Consider the following 13,693-nt stretch of genomic DNA (forward strand, 5'->3'; position numbering starts at 1 on the left):
TTTTTTTTTTTTTTTTTTTTTTTTTTTTTTTTTTTTTTTTTTTTTTTTTTTTTTTTTTTTTTTTTTTTTTTTTTTTTTCTCCTCGAAAGCACACTTTCTCGTACCCTTTTGATTAGCACATTGCTATAATGACCACCTGAATGAGTTTACTATCCAATTTTTTTTAAAAATTAATATATTGAAAGTTTTATAAAAAAAACATTAAAGCGCTTATTTTCACCGGTGTTACCGTGTTAGCAAAATGACAATTGGAGACAAACCGGATTGGTTGCTTCTTTTTACACATAGCATTTACGTTAGCTTTTTGTATTTCCAATAATCTATGCTTACCCGACAGAAGATAAAGAGATCATAGATAGTTGAATAAGCATGTAATACTGGAAGATCCAAGTCCGATGCCAACTCGAATTATAAGCCAAAGTTATTAAAAAAAATTAAAATAGATAAAAGAATCATGAGACAATACGCCGCTAAACTATACTGTACAATGATGGAGGAAAGAAATGTTAAAAAGAGCTGAAGAAAAAGACGATTAGTGAAACATTATTCGACACTGTTGTTTAATTTGATAGGTGTACAGAAAAAAAAAAAACATGCGATTTGATGAAAAGATGCGATCACCATCCAACGGTTTCGTCAAAACACTCAAAAAACAAAAGTGAATATATTTCCTCCAACTTTGTTTCCACTTTGTTACACCTAAGTTAATTGTCCATTAATTAAAGGACAACATTGATTCTGATGTAAACAAGTAAAGTTGTGATTGCTCGATCCAACATGTTAACGTGAAGACTTTTCAGGTCATGGATTCATGGAACCTTAATTGATCAATAAAATAGTTAATTAGTTAGTTGGCACCAATAAATTTTTAATGGCCACATTAAAAATAGTTAGTTCATCCATTACCACCACCACCAGTAGTATCCCCATTCTTATTATTGGAAATAAGTACCCATTTTAAGCATTAATGTTTAAGATTTTTGCACAAAATTAAGAATTTCTATCATCATACTGTATAATTTATATATATTTTTTTACATCAAGCCACCATTAAGTAAAACTAATTCAACCAATAAGAGCATACTGCTGCAGCATATAAATAATAAAAAGGTTAAATACATTGAAATTTTACATAAGAACTTTTAAACGTACATAATTTAAAGCATTAATGGAACGAACATAAGGAATACATTTCATCACCTAAACACCATGCACACTTGTAAAAGCGCTGTTTTTAAAATAAAAAAAACTTTTGGCTATCCTCGTAAAAGAGAAGGTGATAAACGTAGAAATAACATAAAATGCTAAAGAGACATATTAAGTTACTAACCACACATGCAGTTTCTGTTAGCGTTTTTGAAAAATGAGTATATTAGTATATATTACCATCAATATATATAGCTAGTAGCCGCTTACCGAACCACACACTTGTACAAAGTAAAAATTTGTAAAAGTGTCGATGTTTGGCTATCAATTGATCATTGATGAAAGGAAAGAAAATGGTAGAGAGATTCGGCATGGTGCTCACCATCGAATTAGGATATACTTTTGGGAAAAAAGCTTAAAAATACCCCATTTCTTTTTTATTTGGAAGTTTAATACCTCATGTTAATTTATTGGAACAAAAATACTTCATCTAATTATTATTGAATAAAAAATACTTGATTTTTGTATTATTGGTAGATTCATACCTCTAACTTAACATCCGTTAACGGGTGTGACGGAATCATTTGACGGTGTTTAAAGTTTTAGTAAATATATATTACATAGACAGTTATGGTAAGAGTTATGTTAGCGTGGTCTGGTAGTAATGGTTGGGAATATCCTTACACCATGTGCGGGTTCGATACACATCAAAAGCAGACTTTTTTTTTCCGGTTTAACCTCTTTCTCGTGTCTCGCCGGTGATGAGCAACAACATCTTCGTTGCAGTACTTCGGCGCGGCGAGGACTGAGTTGCGGCCGAGATCTGTGGCGGCGAGTTTAGCGATGTCGTCGACGAGGATCAGATCGAAGTACATGTATACGACGCGGTGGATCGGAGGAGGGAGGAGATCGGTATTCGATGCGGCGGACGCAGGGAGAGAGGAGATCGGCGAGATAGCTTCTAGCGTAGTTTAAAAGACAGTCCAGTGCAGAGTGGATTGGGGTGGACAAAAAGATTTGATGAACGAAGATGTTGTTGCTCATACATTTTCTTCTGATTCATCATCACCGGCGAGACACGAAGGTTAAACCCAAGAAAAAAATTTTGCTTTTAATGTGGATCGAACCCGCATATGGTATGAAGTTAAACCCAATCATTACTATCAGACCACGCTAACATAACTAGTACTATAACTAAATGTACAATATATATCACGTAAGACTTTAATTAAAACTTTTAACACCGTCAAATGATTCTGTCACACCCGCTAACGGATGTTAAGTCAGAGATATAAATCTACCAATAATACAAAGATCAAGTATTTTTTATCCAACAATAACTAAATGAAGTATTTTTGTTCCAATAAATTAACATGAGGTATTAAACTTCCAAATAAAAAATAAATGGGGTATTTTTAAGTTTTTTTTCCGATATACTTTGGTTTTAAACAGATTAAACTAAACTAAAGCCCGATTCTTTTTCATACAAAGACATATACAATAACTTATATATGTGTATAAATGCGATTTTGTATTACTTTTGGTTAATTTAAATAAAGCAGTTAAACAATTAATTATTTATCTAGATAATAATAGTTCTAACGTTATTTATTTTTTGGTCACCTGATAATATTATAAAACATGAAAAAGATACATTTTAAATTACAATTTACGCCGGCAGAAAACAAAGATATTCCCAGAGTTCTAACGTTATCTTATCTTCGATCAAAACAGTTAAAAGTTATTTGATATAAAACCAAAAAAAAAAAACTCAAAAACCCACAAAATAAGAGTTTTCTAATCGAAACCAACTGAAAATATACATACAGTACAAGGTTTTAGTTTGGTAACTAACTAACTATTTTCTCATTGAGGAAATTTTTTTGAAGAAGATTAAACCAAATTAAAATCAATTGATGGTGGTCTAGTGGGGTTTTTTTTTTTATCTGAACGAGAAGTTGTACTATAGGTCTAAACCAAAGATCAATTCCCATGAAATCCCAATAAAATTTACTAATAAATCACATCATTAATTTGATCGGTCGGTATAATGTCATGATTTTACAGTACATTGACATTACCCAAATCTACTTAGCAACGCTTGGTTGACGAGTGAGTAGTGTGATATAGGGGTGCCCAATAGAGATATTGTATGTCATATAGTTTAACAGTAAACAAAAACATTAATAAGAAGATTACATTTAGTTTAAAAAGCAGAACATAAAAAATAAAATAAAAAGAAATGATAGCAAATAATAATAACATTTGTTTTTGGGACAGTGACGAAAGGATTCATTCGATCGATGCACTCAAATCCTATTACATACAAACGAAATCAAGCAAAAGCCCACATTTTCTCACATTCTCAAATCTCAATCCCAATCTCACTTCTTCTTCAGTCTCTCTCTCTCTCTCTCTCTTACAAAGAGAGATTATATTATTTGGATTAAATAAATCTCTTCTTCCTCCTCTGGATCTCTTGTCGGCGGCAGATTTTGCAATTGTTTTTTTTTTTTTTTGGTTTGGGGTGTTCTGCTCGAATCTGGGTTTAGTGTTTTTATTTTGTCATTAAAAGAACAGGTGGGAGGATTGGGTCGGGTGGGTGGGTGGAGTAAGTAGCGAAAGATGAGGCGTTGGCCGGTGGATCACCGGCGGCGAGGTAGAAGGAGATTGTCGAGCTGGATATGGTTTCTCCTTGCTTCTTTCTCTCTCGCTGGATTAGTTCTCTTCATTGTTCAGCATCATCACCATCAACAAGATCCATCTCACCTTTTACTTGTATGTCTCTCTCCCTCTCTCTTTCTTAATTTGATGATCTCCATAGCTAATGGATTTGAGTTTTGCTCCTGCTTTTATCATCATCCCTCATGATAAAAAAAAATACTGGATCTTTTTTTTTTTTTTGTGCTGACTAGATTTGTTTAATCTACTGGGATTGTAACCTAATTTGATTCAAGTTGATTTTTTTTTGTTTTTTTTTTTGTTCAATTGAATTTGATTTTTAAGCTCCCAATTGAGTAGACTTTTGAATGTGTGAACCTCTGTTGTTTTCGTAATCTACGGAAAGCTTTTTGGTTATTGGTGTTACTTGAAGATATTGTGGCTGCCTGTTCTAGTTTCTTTATTTGTTTGTTTGCTTTCAAAGAGTGCAAAAGCTCATATGTGAGATGTATAGCCTAATCTTTTATGTTCGATTTAAACACAAGAAATAGTTAAGAGTTGATTGCTGGTAAATTTGAAAGATAACAATGTTGTTGGAGAGGTGCTTTTATGTTGTGTAAATTAGAGTTGCAGACGGGAAGGATTTTTTTGTGTTTAAGTTAGGTTTCTTCTGTTACAAGGACATGCTGTAGTTATATCAGAAATTGGTGATGATGTACATGTTACTAAAGATAAATTGACTTTGGATGAATCTTCATAAAATGGATTTTGTCTGTGTAAGATTGGTTCTTTCGATGTCTGCCTTTTGGAAAACTTACTCCTATCTTCTTTTTCTTTGATAGGAGAGAGACACAAGCATCGAAAAGGTATCTCCTCCCCGTTTAAACATCACAGAAGAGGTCACAAGTGCTTCCTCATTCTCTAGGCAGTTAGCAGAGCAAATGACGCTTGCCAAAGCTTATGTTTTTATAGCCAAAGAGCACAATAATCTTCATTTAGCTTGGGAATTGAGTTCTAAGATCAGGAGTTGTCAGTTCTTGCTCTCAAAAGCAGCAATGAGAGGACAACCTATTTCATTAGATGAGGCGAAACCGATTATTACTGGTCTATCAGCTCTTATCTTCAAAGCACAAGATGCACATTACGACATTGCCACCACAATGATGACCATGAAATCTCACATCCAAGCCCTTGAAGAGCGTGCAAATGCAGCCACCGTTCAAACCACGATATTTGGGCAATTGGTTGCCGAGGCACTACCAAAGAGCCTCCATTGTGTGATGATCAAGCTCACATCTGATTGGTTAACAGAGCCATCTCGCCATGAACTGGCAGATGAGAACAGAAACTCACCTAGACTTGTTGACAACAACCTCTACCATTTCTGCATCTTCTCGGATAATTTGATTGCCACCTCGGTTGTTGTCAATTCAACTGTCTCAAATGCTGATCATCCGAAACAGCTTGTTTTCCACATAGTGACAAATCGAGTGAGCTACAAAGCTATGCAGGCCTGGTTTTTAAGTAATGACTTCAAGGGCTCAGCTATAGAGATCAGGAGCATAGAGGAGTTTTCTTGGTTGAATGCTTCATATTCTCCTGTTGTTAAGCAACTGCTGGACTCAGATGCAAGAGCGTACTATTTCGGGGAACAGACAAGTCAAGATACGATTTCCGAGCCAAAAGTGAGAAATCCAAAGTACTTGTCATTACTAAACCATCTCAGATTTTACATTCCCGAGATCTATCCACAGCTAGAGAAGATCGTTTTCCTAGATGATGATGTTGTTGTTCAGAAAGATTTGACTCCACTCTTCTCCTTGGATCTCCATGGAAACGTCAATGGAGCTGTGGAAACATGTCTTGAAGCCTTTCACCGTTATTACAAGTATCTAAATTTCTCGAACCCTCTCATCAGCTCAAAGTTCGACCCGCAAGCATGTGGATGGGCTTTTGGCATGAACGTTTTTGATCTGATCGCTTGGAGGAAAGCGAACGTGACTGCTAGGTATCATTACTGGCAAGAGCAGAATAGAGAACGAACGCTATGGAAACTCGGGACACTCCCTCCAGGTCTACTGTCTTTCTATGGTCTTACAGAGCCACTGGACAGAAGATGGCATGTCTTGGGTTTAGGTTACGATGTGAACATTGATAACCGGCTGATTGAAACCGCAGCTGTGATTCACTATAATGGTAACATGAAGCCTTGGCTAAAGCTGGCCATTGGTAGATATAAACCTTTCTGGTTAAAGTTTTTGAACTCGAGCCATCCTTATTTACAAGATTGTGTCACAGCTTGAAGCAAAATGACTTTGAGAGTTGAGACTAATCCATATCAGAAGATTCTTGATTGCTTATACACTTTGAAGATTCTTTTTTTCTCTTTTTTTGGAATATTGTAGATCTCAGAAAGTTTGTCATACATTCAGAATGTCCTTCTGAAGACTTGTTGTTTTCTTCTTATGGTCCGAAGAGAAACTTATAATCACACCTTAGAGGGTCCATAATGTATTTACGGTTAAATAGATTACAGGGATAATTATTTTTGGCGAGTTTCTATTTTACTTTTTTTTTCAAGCTTAAAAACTCTTGTTATCTATACTAGTTGTACTAACTGCTCTCGATTCAACCATGATTCCTCCCACTGCCCATATCTTGTTCAACCGGTTTATCAAGAGGATTTCCTCAATGTGCCAGTAGCTCCTGTTTTTGAAGAAGGTGAGGGTTCCAACATCTATAGCTTTCTTGACGAGAAACACTCATCTCCAAGTTCTAAGATTTTCTCTTACTCTCCTATCTCGCAACCACCAAGACCTGCTGCTCCTGGGCCAAACTTAACTGGATAGTCCTTTGAATAGAAAAGGGCTAAACCTCCATTTGTACCTTCAGGCTCAACAGTTTAGAGGTTGTCAAATGCTAAATCAACTTGCAAAGATTGCAGAAACGTCTTATTATTCTTGGTCTCAGATAAAAACATAAAACCTGGTGAGTACATTCGACACATCTCTCCCAGTCGACGAGAAGTCTCTTTAGCTCTTGCCCCTTGACAATTCCATGCTAACGTCTTCATATGTTAGTTCCAGAGGGAGTAAACCCCACTGTACTTACATTAATTAGAGTGATCTTTGACTTTGGCAATGAAAACACCTCGCTAAGAGGGAAGTTTGCAAAATGTCGGGAAATCCTTTGCTTCAAAGAATTTGTGAGAACATTTTGATTTGTAATTTCACCATGAAATGGGTTTGTAAATTTAGTAGGCAAAAATCCCCAGAATTTTGTAATTGGGCCAAGATAGATATTTCTGTATGAGCCCACCAAAAACTCACAAATTGGACTTATGTTTGAGATTATTAATGGACCAAATTCCCCAACAGGAAACACGATCAAGGCCCATGGATGCCATACGAATCGACCACAAGAGACAAATAGGTGCGATGTTGTTTTGTCGGCGGCTAGGTCAACTGAAGCTATCTTTGCGCCGGTGAGCAATTTTCTGGCGACAGGAAGTTTGGAACAAAATCTAGATTTCATCATGCTTGTGAAAAAGGTTTGGAAGACTCGTCGGGAAGTCCTGGATTGTCGTCGGTGAGAGAGAGAAACCTGTTTCTTCATCTTTAATTGAGAAAGGTCTCGGTTAGGCAGAGCCATGGATCCTCTCCGCTATGTAAGGGATGTAGCGGCTGCATTGGATAGAATTTCACCGGAGCTTCTCCGAGGCGTCACTGGGATTAGTATATCTGTCCGGTTTAAAGCAAAGGGAGAAACTGCTCTAGCGTAGATGACATTAAAATCAACAAAAATATCCTCGGCCAAAGCCGGAGCAGATCCAAGGGAGCCATCTCCAGGGGCAGCGACACCTGGGGGTGAGACTTCAGTGGTGACAAGATAGTATGCTGAGATGGGAGGTAGATCAATTAAAAGGCCAGTCTCAGCAGCTCCGAAGGGCACGTCATCACCGTCTGTGAGAATACAGTTACATACACGAGAAGGTTCTCCGGAGGTTTCGACATTGGAGACCAAAGTAAAACCCAGATCTACATCTAGAGCAGTAGTCAATACTTCAATCGAGACCCAGGCAAGGTGAAGCACCTCAGAATTAAAGGATGGGCTAAAAGAAAAGGCCACCGGTGAGTAAATGACCGGCGTCGTAAGAAAAAGAGCGGACCGCAGTAGCAACGCCGACATCAGTACGAGGACCGAGCATGTTCTATGTTTATTTAGCTTTTCATAGAACCAAATCTTCACAAACGTGAGAAAGAGCTTCGATCGGTATGTGACCAAGTCGAGAAAGGTAATAGGAGGAGCTCCTAGAGTATGAAGAGAGCCATCCAAAAGAGGAGGATACACACAGAGATTGAACTTAGGAAAGCAATAAACATCAATCATCATGATCTACCGAAGTAAGAGTAGATCTAAGATCAAAAGAGGTGAAAGAGGTGAAAGAGGTGAGAATTTGAATTCTCGGAAAACTTTTAAATTTTTTGAGATTGACTTAAAAGGATTATTAAAATGGTGCGAGTGTGTGATTAATCTATAAAACTTCCATCTCCTATCAATTCATTCATGTAGAATCATTTTCGGGCAGGGCAAAACAAGACCATCATGTTCGTTCAAAAGAAAATGATTCTACATGAATTGGCAGGGCAAAACAAGACTATCAACATAAAGCAGTGTGTTGAAAACTTTTAATCTCATCAGTTCTCGATCAGTTTATGGCCGAGCCGACCGAGTGACCGACCATTCATAGTTATGAGTTACTACCAACTAGTTAATCAATTAAACACTTTTATTTATTTATTGTAAGAACACTTTTCTTGTTTGTTTTATGTTTATTAAAAGAAGAAAAAGAAACAACATAGTCACCAAACCAGCAACTGAAAATCACATATAACACGTTTGTGGGTTAAAATAATAGCATCGCCAGTCACCACCAACCTACTCATCTATCACTCACAACAAAACTATATATAACAAACAAGAAACGTACTTTGGTATCAGTAACAAACGAGTAATCAATATCTTCATTACATAGCCAAATAACAAGAAATCTCTCTATTATGGAATCCAAATCTCCAAACGACGTCGTCGTACCAGAGTTGAACCACGAGTTAGCATCTTCGTTGCCATCAGAATTCGAGAAGAACCAGAAACATTACCAAGAAATCATCGCCACGCTTCCTCACGAAGATGGCTGGAGACCAAAAGATCCTTTCGTCGAGTACGGTGGTCACTGGTGGCTACAACCTCTCCTCGAAGGTTTACTCCACGCTCAGAAGTTCTTTAAAGCTCGACACAGTGATTTCTTCGTCTGCAGCTACCCAAAAACCGGCACGACTTGGCTCAAAGCCTTAACCTTTGCGATCGTAAATCGCTCCAAGTTCGACGACTCAACAAACCCTCTTCTCAAACGCAACCCTCACGAGTTTGTACCTTACATCGAAATCGATTTCCCGTTTTTCCCAAGTGTTGATGTTCTTAAAGACCAAGGCAACAAGCTTTTCTCCACTCACATCCCTTACGATCTCTTACCTGAATCAGTTGTGAAATCTGGTTGCAAGATTGTTTACATCTGGAGAGACCCAAAGGACACGTTTGTGTCTATGTGGACTTTTGCTCACAAGGAGAAAACACAGCAAGGATCACTCGTTAGCCTCGAGGAAGCTTTTGATAAGTATTGTCAAGGTTTATCTCCCTACGGTCCTTATCTTGATCATGTTTTAGGGTATTGGAAGGCTTACAAAGCAAACCCAAATCAGACATTGTTTCTCAAGTACGAGACTATGAGAGCTGATCCATCGCCGTATGTGAAGAGATTAGCTGAGTTTATGGGTTATGGATTCACCAAGGAGGAAGAGGAAGAAAAAGTTGTTGAGAAAGTAGTGAAGCTTTGTAGCTTTGAGACTTTGAAGAATCTTGAAGCTAACAAAGGTGAGAAAGATAGAGAAGATCGTCCTGCTGTTTATGCCAACAGTGCTTATTTCAGGAAAGGGAAAGTTGGGGATTGGGAGAATTATCTGACTCCGGAGATGGTGGCACGTATTGATGGTTTGATGAAGGACAAGTTTAAAGGAACTGGCTTTCTTTCATCGATATGATGATGAATATGATCTTTTGTTTTGCCTTCAAAATATGACTGTCTGATTCATCTTATCCTTATGCTGGTTTCATCGATTATTGGTCATAATTCATAAAACTAATGATGTTGGCAAAGACACCTAGAAACTAATATGCAATAAGAAAAAACAGAGCAACCTCTGTTTTGCACCAAGGGCAAATCACTTATGTGGTTAAGCAAAGTGAGTGTCTTTGATGTTCAGTGTGTATGAGACATATCACTTAAGTTTATAACTGTATAAATACTTTTGAGTTGGTAATTATGTGACATGTTAAAACAATCTCTCTCCATTATCTGTTTTAGAAAACTCAAATGTCATGGGAATGGGATGTTAAATAACTATATCACAAATGTTGTGTGACATATATGTTCATAGTTACTACATTTGTTTGCTCAATCCTTGCGGTGAATCAGTTTCTCTTACCAAAATTACTAATTTCGAGTTGTCCTATATGATTTTGCTTTAACAGCAAATAGTACATGTCAAAAAACCGATGAAACTGGAAACTTATCACATCATCTTTCAAAAACATCAAGAAAGTTCTAACACAAAAACGTCAAAGCTTCTAAATTGCTCTGTACTTTGGTTATGCATTAAAGCAAAATTCAAACTGAGAGACTATTGAACAATACCCAGTAGTTCATTTCCAGCATTTAAGATCGAGAAAGGTCTCGCCTTTTTTTTGATTCTCGTCGATTCTGCAAATTTCTCTATTCCCATAAGTCCATTTTTGGTTTTGAAAATGAACGCGATTCTATGCCGTAGAGTGGTCGTCGACTCATCTTCGCGTCTCACCAAATGGCTTACGAACCCAACGACTCAGACTCACCCAAATCGTCAGACTTTCACTTCTCTCTACCAACCGAGCCAGAGCCGCCATTTTCGAACACACCATCTCCCTTCGAGCCCATCCTCTCCTCCTCCCGTGAGCCGCTTTGACCCTTCCCTGCTATGGCGATCGGAGAAAATTCGTGGGTTTTTCTCGAGCGCTTTAGGGAACAAAGCTGCGAAATTGGGGAATCTCGTGGAATCTTCCAGAGTTGGGTTCATTGGTTCTCGGTTTCCCAAAAAGGGTTTCGAATTCGAGAGGTTCTCTGGGTTCCAAAGGCGTGGCGGTGGCTGGTATGTGATTGTCCCCTGAATCTTGTTAACAACCTTGTTGAGATTCGATTGGGGTTTTTTATCACTTGTGTTCTTTTTTACATTTGACAGGAAGCATTGGCTTCAAGGATTATCAGATCGTGACGTTGTTCTTGGATTAGTTTTAGCTAACACTGGTGTGTTTTTGATGTGGCGTGTTTTTAATCAACAGTTCATGATGAATAATTTCATGGTTAGACCTCAAAGCTTACACCTTTATACACATTTCGTTTCCTATGCATCCTTGTTTATGGAGAATTAGGCTCTCGATGTCATTACTTGTAATGCTGGTGATTACAAAGTTGACAATGACTTTGTTGATTGATTATTTTGGCAGATATCGTTGGACAATTTCACCAGTGGGCGTCTACACACTCTGATCACTTCAGCATTCAGTCATATTGATATTGGACATATCGTCTCAAACATGATTGGACTCTACTTTTTTGGAACCAGTGTACACTTTTTTACTCTTATGATTTGTATTTGTTGAGTGAAGCATTCTTGAGCCTGCCACTGCTAGTTTTTGCAAAGTTTTCTTTAGTGGCTGTATCATCTTCATTTTTCGGAATCTTTCTCTTGCTAGATCGCTAGAAACTTTGGTCCTCAGTTCCTTTTGAAGCTGTACATTGCTGGAGCGCTTGGTGGCTCTGTTTTCTACCTGATTCACCATGCTTATCTGGCTGCAACATCGCCCAAGGTATAGAGCTACCAGCATTATAAAATAAAGTGTAGTTAGTTTCCTTTATCTCAAATTATGCTAGGTCCTCAGATAAGTTAGTTTTGCATTTGAACTCTGATGTTGTGTGTGGAAAGGCTTTTCCTTTTTATATTGGGTGACTAATCATATGTGGTGGACAGGGCGGAGGAGCTTTCATGAGGGATCCATCGAGAACCCCGGGACTGGTATGTTTGTATAAGATGGCAGTGACATTCAATCGTTGATTTGGTTATCAGACATTGAAAATTATGATTATTAAGCTAATGCTTACAAAGTTAACTCTTGAATCCCTTTCACTGATTCTATTTCTACACGAATTTGACATAAAAAGCCATTGTTATGTATTTTGTTGAATGCAAGTGACGATGATTTGAAGAACTCTTTTTTTTTTCTGTTGTATAAAAGGGCGCAAGTGGAGCCGTGAATGCCATCATGCTGCTTGATATCTTCCTGCACCCAACAGCTACTCTATACTTAGAATTTATCATTCCAGTTCCGGCAATGTTGCTTGTAAGTTTTAAACTCTCTGGCTCAATCATGTCAGCAGCTTGAAAGCTTTCTTCCTAATTTAACTAAAACACACTCTTCTTTATCTTTCAGGGTATCTTCCTCATAGGAAAAGACATTCTAAGGATAACAGAGGTAATCAAACAAGAAATTGCAAAAAATTCAAAGTTGGGTTTGAACCATTTGATGATATTTTACAAACAATTTGGATTGGACATTTGCAGGGAAACAGTAACATATCAGGTTCGGCTCATCTGGGAGGAGCTGCAGTTGCAGCCATCGCCTGGGCTGGGATTAGGAAAGGCCGCATCCGCTTTTGACCTGACCTTGCTTGGTTTTGGTCATCTCTTAGAGAAATCTTTCTTTAAATGATTTAAGCAACTTTGAGTCTTTGAGACCATATTGTGGCTCTCACAAGATTTGGTCTCGGCTTTACCATATATCTGTTTATTCAAGCAATTTGGTCTCTTTTGTGCCGTTGAACCTAACCCTTTCGACTGATCCACCTTGAAACAGTAATTTTAATTAGATTTGTATGGTATATGATATATATATATATATATATATATATATATATTTTTACCATCAAAACTCTATATAAGCTACGTATATTTTTAAGAAACGTTGAATAAAATAAATTGAATAAATTATATCGGTTGGAATGCGTAAAATCAACGAATATACACCAAATGTTAAATTTTTCAGAATAACTCCAAAGATTCATCAAAATATGAATTAGAGGAAGAAAAATAGAGATTAATTCATCTAAAATAAAAACGAACCTAATTTATGAAATTGAAAATCTACTAAAGATTTTTTAAGGTTTATTTTACAAAACATGATTCCAAAAACATATCCTTTGTAACGTATTTCCCTTAAACCTCGGGGACCATATTCACTATTTTAAGAGACTTACATACATAACCACTAAAAACACGACACGTCATAAAAGTGCCACGTCAGAAAGTAAAGAAGCTCGCGCTTTGTCACTCAAAAAAAAGTTTCTTCCTTTTTGTTTCCTCTTCGCCCAGTTTTTTTTTTTTTTTTTTTTCCGATAACCTAAAGAAAAAAAAAAAGGAGCAACCTTTTTATCAATCTGTTAATTGTAATCTTCTCGCCACAAGAAATAAAATTTGGAATTGGGATTCTTCTTCTTCTTCTTCTTCTTCTTCCTCCTCCGTATATTCATTTGTTTTTTCCCGCACTTTCTCACCGGAGAATATGAGGTGGGAAAGGGTCCGACAACAACAGCAACAAGTGGGTCTCGGTCAGTCTTATTCCGGGCCCGTTAAGAGGTGGGGGCACACATGTAACGCCATTAAAGGAGGTAGCTTTCTCTACGTTTTCGGTGGCTATGGCAGAGATAATTGCCAAACCAATCAAGTCCATGTTTTCGACG

At 37.3% G+C, this 13,693-nt stretch overlaps 4 protein-coding genes across 4 annotated transcripts in view; all 4 read left to right on the forward strand.

Moving 5' to 3' along the window:
* Positions 3,380-6,362, forward strand: LOC104740556 (probable galacturonosyltransferase 11). The gene is made up of 2 exons (XM_010461181.2): positions 3,380-3,924; positions 4,650-6,362. Exons 1-2 carry the CDS (start codon positions 3,772-3,774, stop codon positions 6,108-6,110), a joined length of 1,614 nt encoding a protein of 537 aa, XP_010459483.1. The 5' UTR covers positions 3,380-3,771; the 3' UTR covers positions 6,111-6,362.
* Positions 8,819-9,964, forward strand: LOC104740557 (cytosolic sulfotransferase 17). Its single transcript, XM_010461182.2, has one exon. It carries the CDS (start codon positions 8,868-8,870, stop codon positions 9,903-9,905), a length of 1,038 nt encoding a protein of 345 aa, XP_010459484.1. The 5' UTR covers positions 8,819-8,867; the 3' UTR covers positions 9,906-9,964.
* Positions 10,441-12,822, forward strand: LOC104740558 (RHOMBOID-like protein 12, mitochondrial). Its single transcript, XM_010461183.2, has 8 exons — positions 10,441-11,048; positions 11,139-11,259; positions 11,404-11,523; positions 11,653-11,766; positions 11,928-11,972; positions 12,193-12,297; positions 12,388-12,429; positions 12,519-12,822. The coding sequence occupies exons 1-8, from the start codon at positions 10,669-10,671 to the stop codon at positions 12,612-12,614; spliced, it is 1,023 nt and encodes a 340-aa protein (XP_010459485.1). The 5' UTR covers positions 10,441-10,668; the 3' UTR covers positions 12,615-12,822.
* Positions 13,371-13,693, forward strand: part of LOC109124467 (tip elongation aberrant protein 1-like) — a 4,078-nt gene continuing 3,755 nt past the window's right edge. Inside the window, exon 1 of the mRNA XM_010461185.2 lies at positions 13,371-13,691. Coding sequence (XP_010459487.1) covers positions 13,516-13,691 — 176 coding nt within the window. The 5' untranslated portion in view covers positions 13,371-13,515. The remainder of the gene's footprint in view (positions 13,692-13,693) is intronic.

This window comes from Camelina sativa, chromosome 14 (assembly GCF_000633955.1).
Source record: "Camelina sativa cultivar DH55 chromosome 14, Cs, whole genome shotgun sequence".
Classification (NCBI taxonomy): Eukaryota; Viridiplantae; Streptophyta; class Magnoliopsida; order Brassicales; family Brassicaceae; genus Camelina; species Camelina sativa.